This window comes from Amphiprion ocellaris, chromosome 10, assembly GCF_022539595.1.
Source record: "Amphiprion ocellaris isolate individual 3 ecotype Okinawa chromosome 10, ASM2253959v1, whole genome shotgun sequence".
NCBI classification, from domain to species: domain Eukaryota; kingdom Metazoa; phylum Chordata; class Actinopteri; family Pomacentridae; genus Amphiprion; species Amphiprion ocellaris.
In genome coordinates, this window is record NC_072775.1 from 21,059,150 (window position 1) to 21,081,302 (window position 22,153).

The following is a 22,153-nucleotide window of genomic DNA, read 5'->3' on the forward strand; positions in this document are numbered from 1 at the left end:
AATGTAGTGGTGTGTAAACTTTCAGATCAGCTTATATTTAATAAAAAATCCACTCAAACGTCGTGCTCGTTGCGCACAAGACGCAGACGTACGCGCCGTGGTCGCTGACAGAATGGGGCCTGGCTCTGTTTGTTTTCAGAAAATAGATCATTTTTGTGAACAGTCCTAGTCAGCATCTCTGAGGGAATTGCGCCATCTGTCTGCTTGACATGTATTACGTATGCTGTTTTTGGCCACAGCCCCATTAAGTATGCCATCAAGCGGGTGTTTTTTTAGGTGAGTCTCAGCAGTGTATGCAAGGAAGTAGTCAGCATATTTGAAGAAGAGCTCCAACAAGGCAGGATAGAGTGCCCAGGTAGTTTAACTGGTTGAACAGTGGCCGATGCAGCGGCTTGGGTTCGATTCCAGCTCATGGCTCTTAGTAGGTCTTCACCTAATTTCCTGTCTGCTTCTCCACTCACCTTTCTAATGAAGCCAAAAAATGTTACTTGGAAAAAAAGGACAGGATTTGGTGATTTAAGTGAAGATGCAATAAAGGTATAAATGTCCTACATGCCCCAGATTTATTCCCCATGGACAAGTGATCCAGTTGAAATAGATATTTGTGTTCAAAGTGACTTGCACTTGAACAGAACGTACAAATAACAATAAGTCACAGCACAGAGAAAACATGTCTGTGGCTTGTCCTATCTATGCTCTTGAAATAAACTCTGCCAAGGTCAGACTGAACCGTTAATCTAAAATATTTGGTCCAATGTGCTCTTGGGTAATACACTCAACATACATAAAATATGCTCCAAAAAAACTTGACCCCATTGATAAAAGTTGCTGTCACTGTTTTCATTTTTAAAAAACAATCTTCATGTTTTTTTGTCTCTGCTAACTCCTGCACTTTTTTCAGCAGTGTTGAACTTAATTTGGCTTCACCACATGTTCTTCTTTTATTAATGTTTGATGTTAAGGGTGTCTGCAATTATTGTCTGCACTCAGTGAAAATGAGGGCTTTCCTTCAGCGTGCTCTCCAAGGTTTTAAATAAAATAAATGATGATGATTCACTCTGTTGTGTCTAAGGTCAGACCAAGTATCATGCATGTAGCAGAACAGCTTCCTCATTCTACACTCAGAAATCAAGCAGTGCCACTACACTACAAAGTACAAAAAATATGTTTTGGTTCAACAAAAAGCTAACACAGCACTTTGAATCAATCTTCTTGAGCTATGAGAACTTCTATTGAAATTATGTTCAACCAACAAATGACATTGAGATATGGGAATCAGCTTTTCCTCTATAATTGAAGATATTTTCAAACACCAGTCTTAACCAAATGAAACTGTCCAGACATGTTCATATAGTGGAAGAGAGTTTAAATTTTACATTCAAAGTTAAAACAAATTAAATTATACTTAAATATGGATTTAGTTTTAAGTCAACCCGTGCAGATATTTGAGGTTAAATTAAGCACAATGTTAAGTTGTTGCAGTTTCCAAGATTATTATGTCAGTACAACCCATCCAAAAATAATAACTGAAATAGTTTGTCTAAATAACTCAAACTGATTTTTCTTAATTCTGCTACCATGCATTTGAATAAGTGATAGGAAGGGGTTTCTGAATTTACTGAGTGTGGACGGGACTTTCCATGAGCCAAATACTTTGTTATATTTCGATGTTAACACAAATTTACTGAGGATCAGAAATCATGTGAGAACCATGTGTCCTAAAGGTATTAAAACATCTGGCCTTAAGACTACATAAAAGTGGCAACGTGATTAATACCAGTAACAAGCAGCTCTGCTGATGCTAATTTCCAAACAAATCTGCAGTTCATGTAATTACACAGAAGTCCTTAGGCCTTTGTGGCTTGTAATGCAGCCTTGTTTGCGCTGCTCATTTAACAATGTGGGATTTAACCTCATTTTCCAGGGAGGCTCGTCTCTCAGAAACATCACAGTCTCCCTCCTGACTTTGACCAGTTATTGGTACCTACTATCAGAGGAGGATAGCACCGAGAATATAGGGACCTCTGAGCAACATCAGCACAGAATCTATTTAAAACACTATAGATAACATTACTAACCTCACAACCAACCTGATAAATTTTATATCCCTGTGGAAATCCCAGGCAAAGTGAGCTGAGCTTTGTCAAATGTCAGAGCAGTATTTAGCTTTATGATTTGAACAGCTATTATGGCCACAGGTTATATTTCAAAGTGCTTTACAGACAAGACATAAAATAGAACTTGACAACTTGATTTGTAGATTTAGAATAAAATAAAATGAACACACAGCAAGTATTGAAATATGAACACAGGGGTCAACCAATGTGGTCTTTTCAATGCTGATAATGATATAATTGTAAATAAGGAGCGTGATAACCGATATGTAAAACCAATAAAAATCTGGAGAAAAAAATTAAAATCTTGGTATTTACACTAATATAAACTCCAAACTTGCTGAAAAGCTTTAGTTTATTTGGCCACATGTCTTATATATGTTTGATTAAAATAGAACTTCTGAACATTTGTTGGTTATTGTTGATAGGCTGTTACTTATGATGTGTAACCAATCAGATTGTGCTGTGGGCGGGACATTGCTGGAGACCACATAGTGACCACAGACAGGGAAAGCAGCTGCGTCAGAATCAAATTCTTCAAATTAGAAGAATTTTACTCTAATGAGAATTAAGCAGTGTATAGATAATGGGTGGATGGATGGATGGAAATCAGTTTGAAAGAAATAATGATACAGTTAACTGAAAAAATGCTGGATATGGTATGTAATAATTGGCCAGTCTGGGAACTGGTTGACCTTGACATGAACACAATAAATCAATGTAATGTTCACAAAGCTCTCTAATTAAAAGCTTGGCTAAAAACAAAGATTTTAAAGGTAACAACACTCCTCTCCTCTCTTTTAAGCTCTTCTACTACCTTCTAGCAGACTCTTCCAAAGGCTTGGAGCATAAAAACTAAAAGCTGCCACACTAATTTTATTGTTGTGCACTATTTTGCTGCCAAACATAGGTTAGTCTGTTCTTGTAGGAATATCTGAGGAATCTGAGGTCAATATAATGCAGTGCATAATGTGTGCATCTGTTAACATTGCTACAATTTGATTTGTCAAGAATCCAAGTTTTGTCATTTATAATCCTGTTGAATGGAAGCTGTCAGTAGAGCTGAGTCATGTTAGTTCAGGAGCTGATAACCTACTTGACTGCTGCGGTTAAAAAAGGTAACAACTGATCTTTTTCCAAAAGAATGGGTGTTTCTTATAAGGTTAGCAATGACTGACTTCTGTTCAAGAGTTTCAGGAAGCCTCGACACTGTGACATTGACTCACCAAGCTGAATTCAGCCATCATTATTGGGATAATTTACAATTTATATTGGGGTATTCTGCCAAAACCTCAAGTCTATCATCAGATAGTTTACAGTATGCGCAATTTGTGAGTAAATGCTCTGGTATAGAACACTTGCAGTCAAAATGCTAAACTACTAATGTCTAACCTGTATCTATATGACTTAAGAAGTTTTACATTTTGGCTGCAAGTGTTCTCATCTAGTGTTCTCTAGTATCAAGTTAAACAAATGTATTTGCTAAAAAAAAAAAAAAAAAAATCTAATTACTGTACTAATATTAGTAGAGATCCTTCTCTTATAATGTTCCTCAAAGATCCATTGCCACTCTCTAAACAAACTTATTTTTTATGCGTATTTTACAAAACTTACTTCCCATGACTGTTACTCAAAATAGGCAAACATGCTGCATTGACCTTAATTAAATAGTTAAAATATGGCGCATTTCGACAAGCATCTACTCGGTGCGCCACGGCTCGGCTCATCTCGTCTTTGCTTGTGAGCGTTTCCATATGGACTAGTGCATGATACCAGGCACTATTTTCCGTACCTTCTCGGCAGAGGTTCCAAGCAAGCTGAGATGAGCCGATAATGTGACGTCTACAGAGCGCAGGCCACTAATTGGACAGGAAGTGACGACACACGAGAGCGACTCCTGCACGGAAACCAAACCCGGCCTTTTTAAAACAACTGGGAAGAGCGACAGTACGCTCTCTGCTATTTCACGTATTTTTATTGTTATAGATCGAATATAACCCCCAATATGGAAAGCAAAAGCGTGCCATGGTCTAACCACGAGATCCAGACGTTTCCATCTGTGGTGGCGGACCAGAGAATTCAAACGGAGCTGGATGGTGCCACTCGGAACCAGAAAATATATCAGGAGAACTCCGAGCGGATGGCCGGCTTTGGACGCAACCGGTTGATGAAGCAGTGTCGGGAGAAATTAAAGAAACTAAAAAGTGACTATCGGTACATCAAGGACCACAACGGCCGGAGTGGGTCAAACCGTCAGCGTTGGAAGTGGTTCGACCAAATGGACGCCATTTATGGACACCAACCGGCAAGCAACGGGAGGGAGAGTGGCCTAGACTCTGCGGCTGCATTAGTGGACACGTTTGAGAACGGTGAGTGTTTTGTGACTTCAAGAAACTTTCACATTATTTATCCCATTGGTTAAGCTCACTTTAAACGAAAAGTATATTTAGGAAGTAACGTCGTTATCTCTCATAGCAGACAGTAGGCTAGCTAGTTAGCCATCAGCTAGCTAGTTAGCCATCAGCGCTAACTCCGTGCTCTGCTTGTATTGTGTGTTTGGTTCTCAGAAGCGAGTACATCAGTCAGCATGTCAACATCGTAAGCTAGTGGTCTTACTGGTTTATTTTTTCACATGTTAAGATTTTGTGTTTTTCGTGTACTTAATGTGAGTGTTTCTTTCCGTTCAAGCATTCCTCTCCACGTGCGGCGTCTTCTCCGCCTCCGCGGAGCCCGCAAGCTCCCCTCCCTCCTCCTCGGCACCAGCTGCGGCTTCTCCGGTACCACCGCGGACATCAACACCATCGACATCGACCTCCAGCACACAGCAACGTCCTGTCGCTGGTAAGAAACATTAAACAGAGGCCATAGTTGATTTTCGCATTGTAATTATTGCAGATGTAAATGCCTACAATAAGAACAAGCGTAATTATAAGAAGTACTGTGAATTAATGATGAAACCTACATGTAACTACAGTGACACATAAGCAGAACACATGCAGCTGCATTTTTCCATTGACTTTACTTTTTGGTGCAGCGTAGGATCTGAAACCATTATACAGTATACTTTAATCCATGACTGGATTAGGTATACATAGAAACCATAGCTGTTCTTAGCAACTACAGAATGTGCATACGGCGAAATGAAGTTTCACACCACGTTAGTTGTGGTGGAGGAGGTAACAAGTGCTTTGTACTTTCGTTAGACATACTGGAGGAGTGAATTCATTACCACTAGAGGTCTCTATTGCACCTCAGAGCTGCATTATGCTGCATGTTTTCAATATCCTGCATTTAATAAAAGAACACATAGTAACTGATATTTATGAAGCCTGTGGGTGGATATATATCATATCAGTACTGAACCTCTGGCAGTGTATTTTATTTCTGAACTAAGTAGCTTTTGAAGGCAAGAGGCACTGGTTTTGATTATATTGACTCATTACTGTTTTGAATCACTCATCCTGTTAGTGTATGGTAATTTCGTATACAGAGACATGATTAATGATGACTCCTCTTCATTTATTAATAGAGCTATTTCGATTCAGCTGTGCTCATCAAAACCTTTCTTATACTTTTTGTAGTAAAATATATATATAAATGTGTTCCCAACATGCATAACCAAATTGCTATATAATAGTAGCCAGTGCGTTTACATTTAACATTTAGCTCTTGTTAAGAACACCATACAGATCTGATGTCTTTCCTTAGACAGTCTGGGCAACAATAAAGAGTAGGAACTGCAGGTTCTTTGGCCCCAGTTAATCTGAGCAGCCCATCAGGCCCTGCAGCGCCACAGCAAAGACTCCTGCCCTTGGTGAGAAACACTGAGCTTCCTGTGTTTGTGTGAAGTTTCCTACTCATGAAGTACTTCAGCACCTCATTGTGAGGCTTCAGGCACATGGCTCTGCTATTACTTTCATGATTAAAGACAAACATGCCAGCACCTATCATACATTTTCTCTGCCTGCCTGGAGAGGTAGAAACACAGCACTGTTGACTCGTAATGGAACCAGCATTGTTCAGTAGTATAATAATTATGGCCCTAATGATGAAAGGAGAGGCCTGGAAGAGAAATGTGATTAAGGTGACAGGGCAGAATGTGGAAGGAAGAGGGCAAAGATCAGAGACAACAATAGAGATATAAAATGTAGTCATCCAGATATTTATTGTTCTATTAAAATCATGGAATTTAGCTCTCATTGGGAGAAAGTTCCTGTCAGTGACGTACAGTTAGTGTTTTTGGTAGGTCTATGCTTGGGAAAGGTTTCACCCTTTTGTTTTTTTACTGCAGTAATATTTTGAGGCATTGCAGGGTAAAGCAATTAAAATGCCTGCCAAGCTATTTCAGGGGTGCTAATGTCGCCGGTTGCCTTAGTTGGCCTTGCTGGGACACACTCTTAACATGCATACGTCACACACACACACACACACACACAGAGGTAAGAAATCGTGTCAGAATCACCTCTACAGTGCAACCAAGCAAAAAAAAAAAAAGAAACGATGAACGCCAAATGCTTTTAAATTGGCAAAGCCACAAGACTTAATCTGATCCACAACAGAAATGGTTTGTTATGAAGTGATTTTTGACCTTTAATCCTCCTTTATTCCCAGTGGATGGTCAAATTTATCAACGTTAACAGTTGTGATCAGATTAGGTGTGCCCTGATGAAGGATTTAGTTAAGAGTGAGTGTGTGAGGCCGACTGAGCTCTCAAACGGGGACGGCCCGTCTTAATGGGACCGCTGCCTTATCAGAGGAATCTAAAGAGCTCACTGAAGTTCACCTCAGTTTAACGCAAGCTTATGGGTGACACTTATATGGCTTGGTGATATAGGGGTGAGGACCATTCACTTTCACCAGAGTAGGAATCATGGGAAATAAGTTTTGTGACATATGGATGAAAAATGTGTGTTTTCAGTTGTGATAATGGATCAATGAGGAACATGATGCGGGAAGAATCACTACAACTATTAGGACAATAGCTATACTTTTTTTGAGAAAACGTATACAACTTTGTATTGTAAATATGAAACTGGAACCAGCTTACAATTCACTCAGCTGAGCACCAATGATGTGTCTAAATGTGGCAGCCTTTTATAGACCGCAGATTGGCCTACAGGGCTTCTGTTTAGCATCAACGCCATAACCTCTTCATCATGCCACTCCTGTCACCTATCAACTTTCGTTGGCCATTTGATTTTGAAAATTGGGACTCCTTGACCACTGCTTCATTTTGGAAATTGACTATTTAAGAAAAATCCAATTGTGTACAGCGAATCTTTGGATAGGTTACACCTGGAATCCTTCAATGTCTGGGAAAAGAAGTTTGCATTTCTGAGCTGAATTTGAGGGAGTACTGAAGATTCAGATTCAGACTCCTTTATTGTCATTCAGTACTTAACGTCACAGATGCTATCACAGGACGAAACTACGATGCACTACAAACAAAGATGCGCGGAATGAATGCTATTAACAACTAGAAGTGTGTATTTAGAAAGAGATCTACGCAATAAATAAAGGATATTGCACAATATATGCAACATCAATGGGGCAGGTTGTGCCATTGTGATGCATTTAGTTTTCAAATTTATCCTTCAAAAGATGCAAAGATGCAGCCATCTAGATTGAGGCACACCCTCCAAAAAAAAAAACAGAAGTACTCTGTCCAAGAATTTTTTAAAAAGTACATACCAACATCCCAAAAGCTCTACAATTTAGATATAATATTGTTTTTATTTATCAGAAGTCTATAACAACAGCACATAGTTTTACAGAGGATTGTGTTCCAGATTATTTCTTGTCCTGGTGCAGTCATCTTGCCACCATGAAGTTGCCGGGCAACTAATTCTCTAACTCTGAGCATGACAGTAGATAAGCGTATATCCCAAAATGTTGCACTATTCCATCAAAGGGTGATTATATGGAATCAGGAATGTGTGTCTGTGTGGCAGAGGCTTGCCGTCTCTCAGTCTGCCCGTTTGTGCCTGACTCACAGAGATATGTTATCCTGGTTGAGTGTTAATACTCTGTGGTCAAGAGGACAGAGCTGGTTGTGGTCGGGTACATGGTTAGAGGAGAAGAAGGAGGGAGGAGGAGGCGGCCAGAGGCGTGGAGAGGTGGTGGTGGGATCTGTGACTGTGTCCCAGGATTGATGACTCTGTTACAGGTCGCAGAGAGAAAGCCCACCCATGTGCCACAGCCCCCCAACATCAAACATGCCGTATTATGTTGATCTATGGAGATGGCTGGGCAGCACTTTCAACTGAGTCAGAGCAGGTCCATCAAAGGATTTATCTCTTGACTAGATTAAAGGAGGCCAAGGCGTCTGCCAAACAAAGGCTAACTCTGAGGGTCAGTCCAGGTCCTGAACTGAGAGATTTAAACCGAGACAACCTTAAGACCCAGAAGAAGACGTTTCAACCTCCGTGCCTTAAATTCAGTTAGCAGTTGTCTAGCTGACACTCATATCACGACTGATAAATTAGGGGTCTCTACATGTATACATTGTGGAAAATGTACAGTAATATCATCTAGCACTATAATCACATTAGCACATACTTTCTGTCAGATACTGAGGCAGGCAGAGTTATTCAAAACCTCCTTTATATTTCTGACATGTTCCTGGCATCTCTCAGGATTCCACAGTAATGATGAAATCGCTTTTTGGGAACATTATTTTTTCCTGTTTCCTTTTAAATGGTAAGCGGGGATCTATAGTTAATCATGTACGTGAAAATTTGAACTGCTTTTGTACAAATTTATGTCACATCCAGTGACTTGTTCCTGTTGCTTTGACCTTTGCACTCCTCCCTATTAGTCACTTTGTAATGTTTTTGGTGGAGGAATGTAGGCTGGTTTCACTGTTGCACTTTTGCTAAGATCCTTTGGAAAATTGCACAGCTAAATGCACCAGACAAACTCGAACGTGTAGAGTTTCATGTGGATTATGGTGTGAACATTTATTGTTATGAATTTGTGTTGTTTTACTGCAACTGTCTTCCTCATGTCCCTCTTGTCTACCAGCTGTTCTGCAGTATGCACTAAATGCAGACACGAAAAACTATTTGGCTCCATTTTTTTTGGAACGATTTCCGACTTTTGTTTTTCTTTTACACGAGTTTGCTCCTTTTAAGAGTATTAGCCTTTGTTTTTGGTAACATACTTGGCTGTTTTTGGTCTGTCTCACAATGAAAACACTCATTTATATTCATTTGGAACTGAGTGGGTGAGAGACAAAGTGGGCTGGTGGCAAGATACAATCAGGCGCTGGAACTGGGGATGGCGTGGCCTCTTTCATATGAACGTGTAGGTTTTAAATGAGCTAAGAAAGCCTTAAGTCAGGGTAAAACATTCCCAGGAATGTAGCTTCACATACCTTGCAGTTCATTTCACATGGGAATATTTGTCTCACTTATAAAATCACTGGTGAGAGTGTCTGGTGATGTTAATGGCGGCGTAAGATGAAGGAGAAAAACGACTTTTATTTGAATTGTTCTTTTCTTCAAAAGCAGATAATCCATAATAACTATAAAGCACAGAACTTTTTTTTTTTACAGCTCATCATTATTAAACCCACCACTTTGTTTTGAGTGGCAGCCATTGTCTTGTTCATAGATAACAGTGAGCATGATGAGAGACTGCAAGCGAGTTTTTGCGTTAAAGCTGCAGTATCATGAGAAGCAGATTCTGAACTTTGAATGTACTTATTCAGTGAGTAAATATCACAATCCTTATTCTCTGACTGGGTGTAGGCGTGTATGTTTGTGTTTGTCTGTCTGTGGGCCTGAGTGCACACGCCTTACTGTGTATGCACATATCAGTATTAGCACAGTGTTGCTACGTGCTGCACCGCCAAGCCTCGCCCATAGTAGGAGGAGAGTACAGGGCAGGGTCAACACTGTGTGAGCCAGAGGAGACGCTGTGCCTGGCACAGACACACACACACACACACACACAGACACACACACTAGACAGGCAACCTTGGGAATCACAGCCAAAGCAGAACAGAATGTACATTAAGGAGGTCATCTCTCCTCCCCTCTTCTTCTTATTTCTCTTCCTGCAAACTCCATCCTAACTACACAGAGAGGCTAAAAAGTTCCCTAAAAGATCTTCCTCATTTATGTAACTTTGTTCCATCTTGCTGCACACATGTCAGAGAAACCCAGAGAGGATCTGCATCCAAACAATGATGACGCAGCTGACGTTGCTGCCATTTTACTGTTATGTTTGCGTCCCAACATCGGGATCGTTTAAAGGTTGAAGAGCACTGCACCATAATCAAGCCCTCGCCCTGCTGCGCCCTTCCTCCTTCAGTCACCGTCAAACAGTGCTGGAGGTCACATGGCTAAACCTTGCCTTGTAAACACCCATCGGAGGGTTTTACCTTTGTGTTAAAGGTCCTGCTTTAACAGTGCACCCAATGAGTAGCAGATGAGGGGAGTTGTGTGTGTGAGGGTTATAGGTGTGCATGTGTCAGTGTCAGGTGTGCTGTCGTGTGGGACTCAGAGGATCTATTGCAGGTCTTGGGAGTTTAGGATTAGTATGGGGGGAATAATGCTCTGTTTTACTGCCAAAATGTGAAACATTATCCTGAAAGGTAACTGACCCACAAACCACAGAAGAATGCAGAGCCAAGAAAGACTACCAAAAGGTCAGTCTGACTGCTCCATTAGAACACTTCTGAAATGTAGAATCCTCACTGTGTAAACTTCTGGCATCTGTAAGAAGATAATTCTACTTTATTAGAATTTTGGCTCTGAAGTTTTAGCCATCATTCCTGGCAACATTAACACTCAACCCAGAAAAGTAATTACTTAGTGTTCCATTCTAGATCAAGGGGGTGGTATTTAAACCAATGCACCATCAATAGTCTTATTTGGAAGACAAATGGGTTATTCTGTCTCAGATTATCAGATTGTCAGTGGCTGTATGTTTGACTATCTGTGTTGGCATTAAACTTTTTTTAAAAAATCATAAACTACACATATTTAAAATGGTATTTATACATTTTTTGATTTTTTTCTACCAAGCACTTTCAGAGATTTTTGTTTTAAATTAGCCTTTGTATGTTCCAGAAAAATGACAAATATCTAACACGCTTTGGGGTTTTTGCAGTGCAACTTGTCACATCTTCTCAATCAGTTTTGAAAGTTTAACGAAAATACCTTTTAATCTATTTTTGTGATCAAGTATCTAATATTCACAAATATTCCATATGTTTTGTTTTTGAGTTATTGTGACATAGAACTACATGTTGTTCAGAAAATATCACTAATTGACCTCAGCATCATAAATTTGTTTTTTGTTATTGTGTGCTCAAAAATGGTACTTATTTGCTTTTCAAGCAAACTGATAATCAGACATAGTGTGATCTAATCTTATATTGCAGATCCTAAATCAATAACTGAACATTTCAAACTTGTATCTTTAATAGTTCCTGGTGTTGTTGTTCAAACAGCATCAAATTTCATTGCACAAAAATAGAATTTGCTGAAAATGGATTGACGGGCATTTTTTTCTATCTTTTCTAAATATCTGTCTTTGTTCAACTTTGACTTGTCATACTACTATAGTAGTACAGACACTAAGGATGTGTTCACTTTCAGTTATACTTTTTAAAAAGTAGATAATCTGGTCACACTGTGGGGTTGTTTAGAACCTTTAGCTGTATGAGTGCTCTTGTCCTATCGTTAACCTTATTGCACCATTGTTGTCATGTACAACGTCACTGTTACCCAAAGAATCAAGACCAAAATGATAAAAAATGATAAATAAGACACAAGCATAATTAACCAAATGTATCATTTAAAGATTTAAATTTTATGATATCCTGGATGCTCAGTGGTTAAGATGCATTTCATAAAGAAACCATGCAGTGTTGAATTGGGTTGTAGTTGGGGATCTTTGTTACATGTTATGCCTCATCACCTTGTCCCAACAATTCAGAGCTGCCAACCGTTTTGTCCTGTTATCCCTGCTGCTGTTGATGAGAAAGAGTTGAGGGAGAGAAGAGAAAACACAAGCAGCAGATTTCAGGCATTCTACAATGCATTAGGTCATGAGAATTGGAACTTGTCCTGTTTAAATGATGAAATGGCTCACCAAAGGGACCTCAATTGAGGTCCACACGATTGGTCACCAAGAGGTCATCTCCATCTGAGAGAAGAGAAGGAATGATAAATACGCTTGGCTCCACACAATTATTAAATTTCTGTGTTATTTTCTCTCCTCAACAGTAAATGAAGTTGTTCTCGAGGGCTGTTTAGGTTCGAACATGAGCTTGGTCTTGGTGTGGGAATTCAGATGTGACAGACACACAGAGAGCGACGAGGGCCAGAGTATGGAGGGGTCATAGCCAGACATCAGAGCTATTTTTGTTTGTAGAAATTCAGAAGTGGTCCTGTTACCCTGGAGGCGGCTTGTGTTTTCCATATAGCTCAGCGACTTGGCAGGCCTCTGCAGGGGCAGTTTCACATCGAGCCCCCCTCTTCCTCCCTGCTTCAGTCTCCACTCTCACCCCTGCACACCCCCCCACCCTTTCTCTATCCTCCCACCATGCTTCTCTCACCCCCCAGCAGGAAAACGCTCGTGGCCCGCAATGGAGACAGCCTGACTGTGCAGGCGGCCCGGCAGATGCACTGGAGATAAGTTTGTGTGCGTAAGCTGGGCCGCGACCCTCGGCGGCAGGACATTGACCAGATCCTGTCAGTGAGAGGGCAAGAGCCGGCCCCGCACCTCCTCTTCGCGTTTGCTTCCATGCTGCCCCCCACCTCCATCTTACTGTCTCTATGCCTGGTTTCCCCAGCAGTCCAGGATGGGACAGAGCGGAGGACGGGCCCCCTGGAGCCACAACTTCCCTCTGGGATCTGAGACTGCAGCCCTGTTCTCCACAACAGCAGTGCCTGCACTGTAGAGGAGCCACCAACGCACTTAAACACAGTCAAAACCACGGCAAACACACAATAGGTCCCCAAGATAACTTCCCCTGTCCCACAGAAAGATAATGGATGGTGGTGTGTGGCAGGCTTTGTGACAGAGACGCCGAACCACTTATGAAAACACCATCCTTCATGCTACATCAGCACTTTTGGGTTTCTTTTGTTCCTGAAATGGTTTCAGAGGAAACACCTAGGCTGGAAACATGAATGATCTGTCATGTGAAAGTGTAGCTCGTGGCACTGAGTGGTGACTGTGAGAAAAAGCTGCTTAGGTTTTTGTATAGTCAGGGTTTTTTCCCCTGGCAGTGATAATGTACAGCAGGATTTACTGTTGCCTTAAGACATTAATTCAGAGAGTCGGTGAAGTTGAGAGGAGAGTTACCTCTGACAAAAAACAACATTAGATCATAGAGTAAATGCTCCACTGAACATGGTTCTTTCTATATACCATGTAATGCTCTGCCAGTGCTCCTACATCCCAGAATGCCAGCTAGCACCAATGACTTCCTGACTCCATCTAAGTGCCTGGTCTTCAAGGACCATAGACAGAGATGAAAGAACTGGCACAACTTGAATTACCATTGGAAAGTATTGACAATTTGGCTGCTTTGAAGTACACATAATTGAACTTTCACTAGCTTTTATCTCCTCCTGAGACTATATTTAAACCAGCATGCTCTGGCCAGCATCATTTAGATTTTGCAAGCGAATGAGTGGCCACAGCTCTGTAAACAACAACAAATAATGAATGCTGCACTTTTAACAGTGGTTTGCATGTTGCAGCCATTACACATGGTTTACACAAGTTTTAGTGAACTTGAACAATGGCAAATAAAGATAATAATAATAAGAAGAACTCTGATGGATGTAAAATTCTTCATATTGACTTTCATATAATACAGATACACTGTAAAACAAAAAAAAGGTCGATATTCTGGCAGCCAGGCACCAAAAATATCTCATAAAATACAGTAATTTTCCATATTTTAAATACATCTTTCAACTTTAATTTTACATGAGATCCTGTGTGTTTTTCTCAGGCTTTTTAATGTTTAATAAAGCATACGTGTAAAACCAATTAAATTACCTATAATATTTCTATTTATCTGTGTATTAGGGCTGCACGATATTGGAAATATGTGCGATATGGGTGTCAAGAACTGCGATATCGATATATATTGCGATATTGGTCTTTCATCCAAAGAAATACACTTGCATAAACCAATCTAGAAAAATATATTATATATATATATATATATATATATATATATATATATATATATATATATATATATATATATATATATATATATACATATATATATACATATATATACATATATATATATATATGTACATATATATAAATTAATAGGATAGCAGATTTAAAAACTTTCACAGCAAAAGTTAAGCATTGAAAAACAAGAACGTACTCACCTATGACATCTAAGAGGTCCGACTGACTGTGGATTGTGTCATTGTGCGTGTTTGTGTGTGTGTGGGTTGGGGTTATAAGTTTTTAATGCTGTCTGTGCTGTTTTTATTTGTGTTGTTGATCCTTTGACTACTTTTACTTAAAAGCCCAACCAGGGACAGGAGTTGCAAATTAGCTCTGTGCTACACACTATATGTAATGCATCAGTCCTATGTGTTCTATGATAATTACATGGTCCCTGATCAAATAAATGAATAAAATTTAATTAAAAATATCTATATAATTAATTTGTCTGTGTGCTTGCCTTTCGTTTGTCGGCCTTCATCGGAGTAGCTTGTGGTGTTTTAGATTGTAAGAAAATGGCATACAGTTCCTTGTGGTTGTGTTCGAGGTGGCTGGTGCAGATTTGTAGTGTTTTCTCGCGACGTAGCCACAATTTTTCGGCTTGACTTGCAAAGTACTTGCGTCTGTGACTTGTCCTGTCTTCTAAAGCCGTAGTACTCTCAAATTTCAGAGGTGCGGTGTAATTTAGGCACAAGTTGTTCGTTACAGTCATCTTTCTCGTGTCCTGCCATGTTGTGTTGTGGCGCTTTCCCTTTCCGCTAGGAGCACGAGGCTCGCTCTAGCCAATAGCAAAAGGGCTGTTTGGGGTTGGGGGGGGGGGGGGTTTTAAGTTCGGGCTCAGTTGGTCACAAGAAAACGGCTATGCATGCAAAAAGCATGATTTATACATCTAAATAATCATAAAATTATTGCACAACTTTGCGATATGGATATCGCACTTACCATTATCGCAATAACGATATTTTTTTCTATATATCGTGCAGCCCTACTGTATATCTGTATTTATATATGTGCCTCTATCCGTCTGTCTTCCTTTTGACAGACAGACAGACAGATTACATGACACTGTGAAATAATCGACATCATTGGATTACCATGTTCACCATGTCAGTGTTCTGTTTGCAGCCTCCTCAGTTGCCCTAAAGTGATCCAAAAAAAAAAGGAATTTATGCAGATTTAACTTCCAAAAGAGGATTTGAATATTCTTCAGGACACTGCATCACTGCACCCAGATTTAGTAAGAGAAACTACTTCATTTGAGGGTTTATGTTCACTTCTAAAAATTCGCAAGGTCACTGACACGTCTGTTAGGACAACTAAGCCTGCTTGTGACTCAAATCACCATATGCTGGAAAGAATATAAACTTCCTTCTGCCCTGAATCACAACCTACCACTAGAATTCATCTCTTCACCAGACAAGCTACTCCTCCACACGGAGCAATAAGAAGCTGAACCCAGCTCCTCATAGCTGGGAGGTTAAACCTAGTTTGTCATCAGATTCCAGTGGGAGGGAGGGATGAAGACATTGTGCAAAGAGCAACCAGGTCTGTTCACAGGCAGAGTCTGACTCCTACTGACACCTATTCTAGGAAATCTCCCTATGAAACCAGAGGATTCGTCTTTCAGTTTTACTCCTTTTTTGCCGCTTAGTTTTACAGAGAAATTGTTTGTGTGGCAACTTTAGGGCATCATTTGAGGCACTTTGCAAAACTAGGATACCTTATACAAGCCTCATAAAAAAAACTGTCATGTCTTCCCTCTCTTCTTTATGATGTGTTTTATGATGCTGAAGAAAGTGAACATAGTGACTGGGAGCAATGACCACTTGATTTCTACATTCGAGAGTATTATACCAAAGAACCACACCTGTAGGTGTAAAGTCATTGTGTGCACACCCACACACTCACCCGCCTTTTGCTTACTGTCAAGGAAAAAGGCCCCGAGTGACGATGAATGGCACCAGGTTCACACTCATTCATAATCTATACATGTGTAAAAATTCATTGCTGGTGGAACCGTGAAGATGGTTCCTGGCACCTCTTTCTCCATCACTTATATGAATCACACAGGCTGTGAAACATTGGTTGTGGTTCATCATGTAGTCTGCCATTTCTCTCACACAATTACGACTTAGAATTTATGGCTTTATCATATTAATAGTCTGGCATCATGACAGTCTGCAGTAAAATATTGCGCGGTCCGATCCAAGAAACAGAAATCTCCAAATAACCAATGTCAACAAAGCTGACTCACAAAGATTTGTGGACTAGAAAATGACACCAAACAGCACAATGTTCTGAGGCTAAAAGAAGAAAAAAATCTTACATTAGAAGCAACATTTTACCCATCTGTAAAACAATTCTTTTTAAACCATACATATAATTCACCTAAAAAGCAACACTTTGGTGAGTCATTTCTTTAGCAAACATCAGCACCACACCCACTGCTGCCAGCACTATATGATGTAGCGGCAGATTAGCCCGGCTGAGAGGAACATGTGGAGATGACAAACACAACATTGTTCATTAGTTGTTGTGGTCTAAGAGACAAATGTAATAACAGATGTAATGCTGCGTGCAGCCACACTCCCTCTGTTTCCCATGAATTTCTGTGTCATTGCACAACATGTAAGAGTAGCTCAGTGAGGCTGTGATCCAGGATAAATATTGCCATAACATGATTCATCCTCAAATTCTTGAATGCGCTGGTGATATTGTGATTACAGTACATGGCTTTTCATCATCAGCATGCTTCCGTCACTGGTGACAGTAGCACGATGTGTTTTCTTTACGTCACAATGGGAGCTTAGTCAATGCGTTTTTCCTTCTAATTTTAGGGTCAACTGTGATAACCTGGATGATGATTCCATGGTGGAGGGGTGGTGGTGGTGAACATTTCAGTATCCACTACTTCTAGCTACTCGTTTCAGCTTTTCTGTTTGTTTACTGACTAAATTGCACAAACTCTTTATCACAACACAGCATCATTCAGGTAAGTGGGAGGTGTGTCGTGTGCGGTCACCCTATTGTAGATTTCAGACTGTCTGATATTGCATAGATAAAGATGCTAAAGCTCAGCTTCATACCAATTTTTTATTTTAACTGTTTGTTTTCTAGCAACATATAAACATGTGGGTCCACTATACCGTATGTGTATTTTTTTCACAAGTGTATTTTTTTCCTGCCTTTTAATACAATGTTCCAACAAAAGAACTACAGCTACTGCACAATTATTTCATATACAAAATGATCTCTTATGAAATAGATTAACATGTACACTACCGTACAAAAATTTGGGGTCATCCAGGCAATTTCATGTTTCCCTGAAAACTCACATTTTTATCCATGTGCTAACATAACTGCACAAGGGTTTTCTAATCATCAATTAGCCTTTCAACACCATTAGCTAACACAATGTAGCATTAGAACACAGGAGTGATGGTTGCTGGAAATGTTCCTCTGTACCCCTATGGAGATATTCCATTAAAAATCAGCCATTTCCAGCTATAGTCATTTACCACGTTAACAATGTCTAGACTGTATTCCTTATTGATTTAATGTTATCTTCAATGAAAAAAACTGCTTTTCTTTCAAATATGAACCCAAATGTGACCCTTAATTTTAGAAGACTAGTGTATGTCATCATATATTGTTAGAGATTTGATTACCCAGAATTATGGAAAGTAAAATTAGCTCGACTTTGACTAGCTGCAGTGTTTAAATACTGTTAACATGTTGTTGCCTTAGCAATAATGATCCTATAGATAAACTGTATACAGTGCCTCTAAAAAGTATTCACCCCGATGGCAATGTTGCTTTTCGGTGTTGAATCATGGTCAATTTAATTTTGCTTTTATGACAAGAATTTATAAATAAAACTGACTCTTTTATGGAAAGTGAAAACAGATTTCTACAAAGTAATGTGTATTAATTAAATCTAAAATGCAAATTAAGGGATTTCATATATTTTCGCCCTCTTTAAAATGACAATTTAACACAGGTGCAGCCTTTGGGTGTGAGAAACATTGATGAGGTGAAATGAAGATAATCTGAGTGCAGTGAATGTGTATCAAATGAGTGTAGTATAAAGACGCCTAAAGAACAGATTGGTCAGGGGTGCCATCAAGACACCTATGACTCCTCTGGAAAAGTTGCAAGCTTCAGTCGCTGAGATGGGAGACACTGAGCACTGTTTCCTGCTCTTTACCAAAGCTTTATGGGAGAGTGACAAAACTTCTGTTGACAAAAGCTTATAGTAAATCTTGACTTGGGTTTGCCAGAAAGCATGTGGGAAACTCTTCAGTCCACTGCAATAACTGAAAAGTCTGATTGTTGTTCAAATCAGATGATATTGGTCAGATGAGGTTTGTTTTCCAGGAAGACAGTGACCAGAAGCATACAGCCAAAGTGACACAGAAATAGTTTGATGTCAACAAGGTGAATGCTCTGTAGTGTCAGACCCAGACCTAGAACCAACTTAGAATTAGTGGGTGACCTTGAAAAGGGCTGTTCACTCACAGTCCCTGTGCAACCTGACAATTTTGCAAAGAAGAATGGGGTAAACTTCCAATGTCCAGATATGTAAGGCTGACTGAGACCATCACATCCACAAAGCCTTAATGCTGTAATTGTGGCCAAAATGCATCTAAATACTGACTCGAAGGGGGTGAATACTTGTGGAGTCGCCTTTTTACCTTTTATATTTTGAATTAATTAACCTTACTTCCACTTTGACATGAAATAATCTTTTTTGTGAGCTCTTGTCTGAAAAGCCAAATTATATTGACCATGATTTACTGTTGAAAGGCAATAAAAGGGAAAACTTCCAAAGGTGGTGAATACTTTTCATAGACACTGTTTATTGTATATTCCTCTGTATAAGACTGTTTTGCATCAAGAGTTTTACTTACTTAAAGTAGTTTTACTAAAGTGAAATTTAGTACAGGCAACTATTACTTGTCACTGAGTATTTTTGCGCCAGTAGTATGGTTACTTTTACTGAAGTAAAGGATCTGAGTTCCAGCGTTGAACTGGGAAAAGCTCTGATTAACTGTGAATCTGCCATTCTTTAAGGATACGTGTTCACTGTCCATTCAATGTGAGTTGGTGATAAGTTCCTATGGAATGATATCCATTGTTTGTTTTCTGCTGTCACAAAAATTAATGGTGCTTTTTATGAGACTTTGTTATGCCATAACTCACGCACTTCAATTTAAATTAGCATGTGAATGACCATGTTCTAGAGGGAGTGTCTTGTTACAATTAACATGCCATTTCTCTGCACAGCGCTCAACAATCCAGGGAATATGTTTTCTGGGCCTAAGAGCTCGTCTTTCAGCACAGGCAAGTTTTTGCAAGCTAAAAGATTGAATGAATATTACAAAAATGTTGGGTTACTTCCCAGATTAGAAGATCAATGAGGTTAAATTAGTCTTTTCCCTGAACTCTTCTGAGACTGAAAGAGGAACATTAGTGTGACAGATGTGGCACATTTGCTGTAGTTATGGATGAGCTATTCTGAGTTCCACTGAAATACATCTTTGCTTGATTTTGGATAAAGGGTTACCATAAATGGTTGATAACCTCAAAATGTGAGCATATAAGGCACCACAGTTTTATATGAGTAGCACAAACTAAACCTTATATGCGCCGAAATACTGAGTTTTACTGACATTATAGCTTTGAGTTTGCAATGATTAACAGTGGTTTGGTGAGTACGACTGAGATATTATTTGTTTGCATTTTCAGTATTTTATCATTTTTCTTATCTGTCACTACTAAAAAATCAGTAAATGAGTAATCAGCATATATTCCTTTGAGGCAGTGTCCTGTCGTGAATGAATTCCTGCTTACCAGCCATCATGAACTGCAATTGCTAATGAAGTATATCCTTTGTATTGCTGCTGTTTATCATGCAACTAAACACTGCAAAGACAAACAAAAAAAGTAATAAAAATAAAATTTATAAAATCTGTTTTTAAAAAAAAGCACTTTAAATCTGGAAGCAAGGGTGCCAGAAAAAAATAAGCAAAAATAAATAAATGGTGGAATACCGTGACATTCAGAAACTGTAAGAACTGTGAAAATGGCAGCAAATATTGGTAAAATAATTTCAGATTTTTTAGCTGATTTGACTTAAATTCAGTAAACATTGTAATTTTATGGTCACACATTGCAAAATAATACATTATAGTTGTGTCAGTACTTTCCGTGTTTTTACTCGACATCATCTGTAATGCAACAAACGGAAAAAAACTGTAAATTAACGGTTCAAAATGATTTACCATCTTTTAATCTTTAATATACAAAGAGATCCTTTCAAATACCAGCAAGTATCTGTAAAAATAAAGATATTTTGCTAATTCAAATACAGTAAAATTAATTTTAAAAAACATAATTTAAAACACTGTAAATGAATAAATTGCCTTTGTAAAAACACGTATCCTTGATGTGACATTATTTAAAGTTTTGGCCTGTTTTTTAAGGGTTAATTTGTAAATGAATGCTTTTTTCTGTGACTTTACTAGTTATTTTCTGTAATTTAACACAATAGGGAACATTTGTTAAAAACACAAAAAAGAAACACATAAAAACTGTTAAATAAACATCCATGTTTTGCAGTGTAGGACATTTGACAAATTCCGGGTCAAAAGTGAAAACCAGAAGAGAACAAACATATTCACAGCCCTGGCAGCCTCCAAGATTTCAGACAAAACTAAACATCAAGTAGAAAGAAAATCAACTGACATCAACATCCGCTGACTAAACCTGGAGCAGGTAAAATATTGTTCTCTGCTGTTTACCTCAAACACTGGCTGCCTTTTAATCTCTAATCCCTCTCTTAGCCCTCAGACAACATGAGGCCAGTGGATCCATTGTATGGAATTCCACGTTGCTCTCTCGAGGTGTGTGATTAACCCCTACTGTACATAAGAGCAAACATCACATCAAAGGCAGCCACGGAGGGTGTCTGCAGGTGACGGGTCAGCCGGAGGTGAGGGGTCGGTCGCAGGCTGACGGAGCAGCCAGTCTGAGCAGAGATGGAGGGAAAAAGAAGGGAGGAAAGCTGGAGTGAAAGACCAGAGCCAAGAGTAGTGAACCTCCACTCTTCCACCTCAGCTGAAATTAAACTGTCGCCCTTCAGAACCAAATAGTCCCAATGTGCCTGATGAAAAATGACCCAACAAACACTGCTGCTGCTCATTATGCGATAAAGTGGACACGACACATTCATCAAAGAGGTGGCTGAGTAATCTGTGTGTCTGAGATAGGCAGTGATGTTGAGACGCTGTTCCTGTAATGGTCTAATGTGCGAGAGGCTGTCTTCGCTGCAGTATAACATAAGCCATATTCAGTATCAATACAAATTGCCTGTGAAGTTGAAAATGTAAAACAGACCAACGTTAAATGACATGCAACACGTGTGATTCTTCCCATGATTCTCCCGTATGTCTCACACATGCATGTGACATCTACACTGCTGTTCAGAAGTTTGGGATCATTTAGAAATGTCCTTGTGTTTGAAAGAAAAGCAGTTTTTTCATTGAAGATAATATTTAATCAAAAATATAGTCTGGACATTATTAATGTGGTAAATGACTATTCTAGCTGGAAACGGCTGATTTTTTTATGGAATATCTCCATAGAGGTACAGAGGAACATTTCCAGCAACCATCACTCCTGTGTTCTAATGGTACATTGTGTTAGCTAATGGTGTTGAAAGACTAATTGATGGTTAGAAAACCTTTGTGCAATTATGTTAGCACATGAATAAAAGTGTGAGTTTTCATGGAAAACATGAAATTGCCTGGGTGACCTCA

General features: G+C 39.3%; 1 protein-coding gene across 1 annotated transcript; it reads left to right on the forward strand.

Annotated features, from left to right (window-relative positions):
• The first annotated feature begins 70 nt into the window (after positions 1-70).
• On the forward strand, positions 71-21,730 carry LOC111573608 (zinc finger and SCAN domain-containing protein 29-like). The gene is made up of 3 exons (XM_023277847.2): positions 71-4,483; positions 4,803-4,955; positions 21,179-21,730. Exons 1-3 carry the CDS (start codon positions 4,120-4,122, stop codon positions 21,244-21,246), a joined length of 585 nt encoding a protein of 194 aa, XP_023133615.2. The 5' UTR covers positions 71-4,119; the 3' UTR covers positions 21,247-21,730.
• Positions 21,731-22,153: the final 423 nt, after the last annotated feature.

What these genes read in the sequence shown, in the direction of transcription:
- LOC111573608 (XM_023277847.2), top strand. Translation starts at nt 4,120, where the DNA reads ATGGAAAGCAAAAGCGTGCCATGGTCTAACCACGAGATCCAGACGTTT. An exon ending in AGTGGACACGTTTGAGAACG is followed by an intron (nt 4,484 to 4,802) that starts GTGAGTGTTTTG and finishes TTTCCGTTCAAG; the next exon opens with CATTCCTCTCCACGTGCGGC. An exon ending in ACAGCAACGTCCTGTCGCTG is followed by an intron (nt 4,956 to 21,178) that starts GTAAGAAACATT and finishes TCCCTCTCTTAG; the next exon opens with CCCTCAGACAACATGAGGCC.